The sequence below is a fragment of the Lathyrus oleraceus genome, chromosome 6 (genome assembly GCF_024323335.1).
Source record: "Lathyrus oleraceus cultivar Zhongwan6 chromosome 6, CAAS_Psat_ZW6_1.0, whole genome shotgun sequence".
NCBI classification, from domain to species: Eukaryota; Viridiplantae; Streptophyta; class Magnoliopsida; order Fabales; family Fabaceae; genus Lathyrus; species Lathyrus oleraceus.
Genome location: NC_066584.1, coordinates 160,073,982 through 160,081,526, shown reverse-complemented (window position 1 = coordinate 160,081,526; position 7,545 = coordinate 160,073,982). Strand labels below are relative to the sequence as shown.

Here is a 7,545-nt window from a genome sequence, read left to right as displayed (position 1 = left end):
CCCCTTGTGATGACAATTGTGGACAAACTAGTATAGATCATACTATTATATCTATATCTATCTCGTTTACTTTCGGTAAATTACATGTTAGCTTAGTATTTTTATTTATGCAAATATGCAATTGATATGATGGAAGCTAGTGTGATCCGGACGGTTTAGCGATAAAACTAGTGAACAAATGAGTTTGTTTGAACCGGAGAGTTGCACTTTTTAAATTAACACATTTTGCAAGGAGTGAAAAAAATCCAAAATTGAAATAACATCTCCTCCCTCGTGTCTCGACGAAAATATAAAACTTTTATAATCTTAAGAATCGTTAATTAATTTTGTTATCATTGTTGAATTTACTATATTCAATTTTAATGTTAGATTCTTACATAGCATTTAATATTTGTTATTTGATTTGGATGATTTTTCTAAAGCTAAGAAGCATTCACACCTGGTGGGACTCGAACCCACAATCGCTTGATTAGAAGTCAAACGCCTTATCCATTAGGCCACAGGTGCTTCTTAACAAATATCTCAAGTAAACTATTAAAAATATCTTATTTCTATTACAACTTCATCGTGTTTTCTTCTTCGCATAAACCCTAACACGCGTAACAGTCTATTACATTTTCAAAATTGCAAGACATGAGAGCATTGAAAAACAAACTCCAATTCTTTGATTCCTACTTTCTTTCACACTCTCACCGTGTTTTTCATCTTTCTACCTTCAACAAAACAACACAACAACTTTCCAACTCAGACATTGACGCCTCGCGTTCACTTTTTAACGAGATTACTGAGATTTTAGGGTCTGATACTGTGTTCCCAGACCATTCTCCATCTGGGTTTTTGTTTCCGTTTGAAATTCGGGATACACAAGTTGGTTTTAAGGAGAAACATGATTGCACTGAACGTGTTTGTGAAAATGCTGAAGAGAAAGTGGGAGCTGGTAAAGATGAAAGCTTTCCTGTTTTGGAAGATACCCGAGTGAGTAAAATGGGAGAAGAAGATATATGTAAGATGGTGGGTGAAATTACGGAAATAATTCGAGGAGAAAATTGTTCTGTTTCTGTGGAAGAGAGGTTAGAGAATATGGGTTATTGTGAATTGAATGTTGAGGCTTTTGACAGAGTGTTTAAAAGGTGCTTCAAAATGCCGCATTTGGGTTTGAGGGTTTTCAATTGGTTGAAGGTTAAGGATGGGTTTAGTCATACAACGCAGACTTATAATACCATGTTGTGCCTTGCTGGTGAAGCTAAGGAGTTTGGGTTGGTGAAGAAGTTGGCAGAGGAAATGGATGAATGTGGAGTTCAGAAGGATGTTAATACGTGGACCATTCTTGTATCGCAGTATGGGAAGGGTAAGAAAATCAGTGAAGCTTTGTTGGCTTTTGAAAATATGCAAAAGTTTGGCTGTGAACCTGATGCTGTTTCGTATAAAACGGTAATTCGTTTGCTTTGCAGTTCGGGTAAGGGGGATATTGCTATGGAGTTTTATAATGATATGGTCCGGAAGGACATTGTACTTGATGATGTAACGTTGTATAAGATGCTCATGAATTGTATGGCAAAATCAGGAGATGTTGCAGCTGTTAGTTTGCTTGGAAATGACATGATGCGGTTGAGTCTGATGCCAGAGAGGAGTGTTCTCGGATGTATGCTTAAGAGCTTTTGTATTTCTGGGAGGATTAAAGAGGCTTTGGAATTGATTCGTGACCTCAAATATAAAGATGTAGTTCTTGAACCTGGATATTTTGAGACATTGGTGAGAGGGCTGTGTAAAGAAGGCAGGATTTCAGATGCTTTAGAGATTGTTGAAATTATGAAGAGAAGGGACATTGTTGATGGGAACATTCACGGAATTATAATAAACGGGTATTTAAGGAGAAATGATGTTCGCATGGCACTTGATGTGTTTCAAAATATGAATGAATCCGGTTATATGCCTACGGTTTCCACATATACAGAACTGATACAGCATCTCTTTAGGTTGAGTAGGTATGAAGAAGCTTGCATGTTGTACGACGAGATGCTGCGAAAAGGAATTAAACCAGATAGCGTAGCTATAACAGCCATGGTTGCCGGCCATGTTTCACAAAATCGTATATCCGAAGCATGGAAAATTTTCAAGAGTATGGAGTGTCAAGGCATCAAGCCTACCTGGAAATCATATTCGGTATTTGTTAAGGAGCTTTGTAAGGCTTCAAGGACAAATGACATTATCAAAGTATTGTATGAAATGCAGGCTTCGAAGATTGTAATCAAAGATGAAGTATTTCATTGGGTTATAACTTACATGGAGAACAAAGGGGAGCCTGCTTTAAAAGAGAAAGTCCAACAGATGCATTCAGCCTCTAAACTTGTTCCTGAAAATTTCAACGAGTCTGAAAAACAAGTGTCGTTGATAAGCGAGTTGGGAGAAGATAAAGGAGTTGGCCAAACAAAGTTAGAGAAGGTAGATTGCTCATCACTACATCCAATTCTTAAGACTTACCGTGAGCAAGATGTTTGCGATGTCTGTAGGATACTCTCATCCTCTCTACACTGGTCTTCAATCCAAGAAAAATTAGAGAAAAGCAACATTGAGTTCACCCCAGAATTTGTTATGGATACATTGCAAATATGCAGAATGCATGGTTACACCGTGCTAAACTTTTTTTCATGGGTGGGAAAGCAACCCGGTTACAGACACACTGTAGAATCATACAATATTGCAATCAAAATCGCAGGATGTGGGAAAGATTTCAAGCACATGCGAAGCCTATTTTATGAAATGAGAAGAAATAATTATCCAATAACACCAGAAACATGGACAATCATGATATTGCTCTACGGCCGAACAGGACTAACAGAGATGGCCATGAATTGTTTCAACGAGATGAAAGCCGATGGTTATAGTCCAAGTAGGAGTACATACAAGTTTTTGATCATCGCCTTGTGTGGGAGGAAAGGAAGGAAAATCGACGATGCTCTCAAAATATATAATGAGATGATCAATTCAGGACATGTCCCCGACAAAGAATTGATTGAAACCTATCTTGGTTGTTTATGTGAAATGGGTAGGATCTCAGAAGCTAGGAAATGCATAGATTCACTTCAAAAATCCGGCTACACAGTTCCCCTTAGCTACTCTTTGTTTATAAGAGCTCTTTGTAGAGCTGGAAAAGTAGAAGAAGCGTTGAAATTAGTTGAAGAGGTTGGAGCAGAGAAATCTTGTGTAGAAAAGCTAACTTCTGGAAGTATAATACATGGTTTATTACAAAAGGGTAAATTAGAAGAAGCATTAACTAAGGTGAATGCAATGAAACAAGAGGGGATAAAACCTACCATCCATGTTTACACATCATTAATAGTGCATTTCTTTAAAGAGAAACAGGTTGAAAAAGCTACTGAGATTTATCAGGAAATGCAAGAATTGGGTTATCAACCAAATGTTGTTACATATTCTGCGCTTATACGCGGGTACATGAACATGGGGAGGTTTAATGACGCATGGAATTTGTTCTACCTTATGAAATTTAAAGGACCATTTCCTGATTTTAAAACATATTCTATGTTTCTTTCTTGTCTGTGCAAAGTTGGAAGATCTGAAGAAGCAAAGGAACTTATTTCTTACATGTTGGAGAGTGGGATTGTTCCTAGTACTATTAACTTTCGAACAGTTTTTTATGGGTTGAATAGAGAAGGGAAACAAGGTTTAGCACGTGCTGTGTTGCAACAAAAATCAGAAATGATCAGAAAGCGCAAGCTCATAAGTTGATTTCTTTGCTTGGCCTTTGGAAGTTGTTGGATTTATGCCATTTAGAGTTTTTCTTGTGACATGAGATGAGTCAAGGTTGAAAGTGCAAGTGAACTTGAAAGATTTGTCTTATTGAATAGTCTTAAAGATATGTTGATGATGTGTTATCATGCATATGTTATAGATCAAACAAATAGCTCACAAAAGATTTGAGTCAAGCTATAAAGAACATATAAGAATTTTAAAATCTTGTTTAATATTAAAATATTTAGATCATTATGTAATAAGAACTTGAAATTATGTATTAAACTTCAAGGATTAAAAGTCATTGGAGAATGTTGAAGATATTTAATTGTTTTCAAAATTTTATTTATAATATAGTATAGATTAAGAATTCATGCTTTGAGTCCTGTTAATTTAGCTAGGTAGTAGTTGAGTGTCCATCTCATTGCAGGAGTACGGGTTTGAATATGTGACATCCATTTATTCAGTTAAGAGGGAAAATTCCGATTATTAGACTCTTTACAAAAAAAAAATCATGCTTTTACTTCCATCCATTTTTGTAAAGAACCTTCATTAATGCTGAAAGAGTGCTCAATGGCATTGGCAGTAGTAGTTGTTATATTTCAAAATATATAATAACACTAATTACATACTTAGTTGTTACAATTTCTATCAACCATGAATCATCTTCTTGTATTACTTATTTGATTATTAATCAAATGGTGTTATTATTCTGTTCTTTAAAAAAAAAAACATCAAAGCTTCTTCACAACTTCCTCAATTACACGACTATAATAAGTCATTCTCCTAATTACATTCTTGGCTTCTTCAAAGTCCCGTCTTTTAAAAGCATCAGCAAAGGCATTAGACCAATTTTGTAGTTTCTCCTGCATCTGGATGAACAATCAAAGGATGGTATGAAGAAACAACATCAAAGTAATCATAATTCAAAATCTACATTTTAACTGATTATGAAATCTATTTGCAGCATAGGACTTCCACCTTGAGCAAATTGGAATTTCTAGACCTACCTGGGAGCGAATGTGATTCAGAGCCTCGGAGTTAGTTGCTTCTTCAACTTCTTCCCTGATTTCCATAATCTGCAATAAATTTTGGCAACAGAATGGGATTAGATTTTCCTTGTGTAGAAGAGTGTAAAAAGAGATAAGGGATAGAAATTAACCCTTACCAATTAAGTTCCAGAGTCCTACTTTATATTTTGGAAAAAAGTCATTTTATTTAAGAAAAGAGACCCAAAAAGAAAAGTTGAGCTGTTGTAATTAACCATCACAATTGTCCAGAGACTATTTTTTTCATTCTTTAGATAGTTTTACTTCTGAGTTTGATAAAAGACTCAATTAATGAGTTGTGATTCAAGTTTCAAAGAGAATAACTCTCCATTTGTCTTGTGAGGCACTTGTTTCACTCTTAATTTGCTTAATGAGGTTCAAAAGAAATTTCACATTGAAGACGAAATAAGCTTTACTCACCTCTGCTAGTAATTCTGGATCTGAAATTGTCTGCTCCTCATCAATTTCCACTCCTTTGAGCTTCAGCTAACAAAATATGGTGTATCATAACTTTGTATCAATCAAGAAGGAACAGTAAAGAGGGTATATAACTATGATCAAATAACAAACTTGTTCATGACATATTGAATTTGTTTCTAGGATCAAATAAAAAAATTCTTCATGATAGATGTATTTTAACCATTGAATTTTTAAATATGTTCAAATTCTGTAGAGATTTTCGCTCATGTAATAATGTGTCATCAATTTGAATCTTGCTGTGGAAATATGCTTACCATGTAAATCCCTCTTGACAAAGGCTTGCTAAGTGTACGGTATGCATCAATCACTCTTGCTGATTGTGCAGCAGCAAAATCTTTTTCTTTCTAACAAATTGAAGCAAATAAAACAAAAATTGTTAGCATCTCCAAAAACACATTCAACTTCACTACCTCACCCACCCCAATTCAAAACAAAAAGTAAAAAATAAGGTCGAAGTAGAATATGAAATAAAAAGGAAGAGGAAAGGATATCTCAGTAAGACAAACCTGAGATTTAGAATGCACTAAATCAGGATGCAGTTTCTTTTGCCACTCCTTGTACTTCCGCTCCAAATCAATACCCTCTACATCATACTTCTTCTCCCTGTTTAAAAATTTACAGAAAAAAAATTCTTTTAAGTTTCTCAACTTATTTATTATACTGTTCAGTTTCATACAAAAACAAATCATTAGATTTCTTTTTCCCCATTACAAAAACTTAAAACATGTCAGAAATATTACAAACACACTTATGACATGTAAGAGAATAAAATTTCATCTTGCAGTTTCATGAAAGACATTGCACAGAAATGTATAACAAGTTTTTCTGTCTCAACCCTCAGATTCTCAGGTTAATCTTCAGTTTGGTCTGGAGGTAAGTAAACTTAATTAAGTCAGAATTTGTTCTTGGGTTTTCCCTAGTCTTCAACCGATGCTCATTAACTAGTATAGGCTGTATAGCTCAATCACTTGCGTAGTACGTATAACAATTCCAAAAATAAACAACAACTATAACCCATCTTATCCCACTAAGTGGAGTTGGCTACATGGATCAATTTTCGCTTCAACTTTCGCTTCAATGTGACCATGTTTATGTCCAAATCCTTAATCTTTATGTATTTCTTAATAATTTCTTATAGATTTTCTAGGTCTACCTCTACCTTTACCTCTAGTTGTTTCAATTACCCTCCTTACTACATCAACTTTCACCTTCCTAGTAAAACAATGTGTGCTTAAAATCAACAAATTACAAACCATATTTTGTCAGCCCATAAAGATCAAAACTTTATGAACAATTTCAGCAACCAAGAACAACAAAAGAAAACCCCAAAACTTACGTCCCGAAAATTTCGAAATAGTCAATCGAATGATCAACAGCCTGAATGCAGCAACATGATTGGCAGAACAGGAAAGGTGTTGATTGAGGAACACCGTGGCAATTCCAGCATGTGGTTTGGAATTTCTCTGCAGGTTTTGAACATAAACTTTTTCTGCAAAATCTGAGAAACCCAAGTGAAGAATAATAATAGCAGGTAGGGTAACCATGACAGAGATTATCAATATCATACGGTGGTGCAAAGGGTGGTGATGAATGTTGAATTTTAAGGTGAGGAGATAAACGTTGGGGAATTGAAGTTAAGGTTCGTCTCAATTTGAAGAAAGTTGAAAGAGGAGTGGAGAGAAATTTGTTTGTCATTGTGAAAGCAGTAACAAAAGGTAAGGATTCCTGAATTTTGGGAGGGTGGAGAATGAGTTTAGGACAAAATCACATAACACGTGGCCTATTGGTTTGATCTCATAGTTAAACGGTGGTAATTTGTGCGACGTGTTTGGTTGAGAGATTTTATCAAACAGTTGGTAGGTGTAAGAGGTTGGAGTTGAGAGGAATAGGTAACTAGATCGAGGTTCGGTGTTCAAGGAATGGCTATGAGTTTTCCGGTGAGGGACTGAAGCAAACATGAAAGATATGGAACTCGCCGAAAGTGATTAATTAGAAATCTATTTGTAACTCGGTAATAACGACGTCATGTCACTTTTTCATTTTTTTTCTCTTTTAGTTTGATAAGTTGTCTTTTTTTTCTTTCTTTTGAGTAAATATAAATATTGAATCAATTTTGGTTTTTGAAATATATATATATATATATATATATATATATATATATATATATATATATATATATATATATATATATATATATATATATATATATATATTCTTTCTCTCATTGTAAGATCTCATATTCCATTAAATGCTCAATTAGTTATAT

The 7,545-nt window shown here is 34.6% G+C and overlaps 2 protein-coding genes and 1 non-coding gene across 4 annotated transcripts; 1 reads left to right on the top strand and 2 right to left on the bottom strand.

Moving 5' to 3' along the window:
• Positions 1–434: 434 nt before the first annotated feature.
• TRNAR-UCU (transfer RNA arginine (anticodon UCU)) lies at positions 435–507 on the bottom strand. The gene has a single exon. It is a non-coding gene; the product is annotated as a tRNA-Arg (tRNA).
• Positions 508–539: 32 nt separating this feature from the next.
• On the top strand, positions 540–3,976 carry LOC127092189 (putative pentatricopeptide repeat-containing protein At5g06400, mitochondrial). Its single transcript, XM_051031014.1, has one exon. The coding sequence runs from the start codon at positions 634–636 to the stop codon at positions 3,745–3,747; it is 3,114 nt and encodes a 1,037-aa protein (XP_050886971.1). The 5' UTR covers positions 540–633; the 3' UTR covers positions 3,748–3,976.
• Positions 3,977–4,302: 326 nt separating this feature from the next.
• LOC127092190 (iron-sulfur cluster co-chaperone protein HscB homolog) lies at positions 4,303–7,329 on the bottom strand. 2 transcript variants are annotated; one of them, XM_051031016.1, is made up of 6 exons: positions 6,616–7,329; positions 5,786–5,882; positions 5,534–5,623; positions 5,220–5,279; positions 4,761–4,829; positions 4,303–4,622 (listed from the first exon to the last, which is right to left on the bottom strand). In XM_051031016.1, exons 1-6 carry the CDS (start codon positions 6,972–6,974, stop codon positions 4,485–4,487), a joined length of 813 nt encoding a protein of 270 aa, XP_050886973.1. In that variant the 5' UTR covers positions 6,975–7,329; the 3' UTR covers positions 4,303–4,484. The 2 variants fall into 2 exon arrangements, with proteins under 2 accessions (XP_050886973.1, XP_050886972.1); XM_051031015.1 differs by having other exon boundaries at positions 5,220–5,285; positions 6,616–7,325.
• Positions 7,330–7,545: the final 216 nt, after the last annotated feature.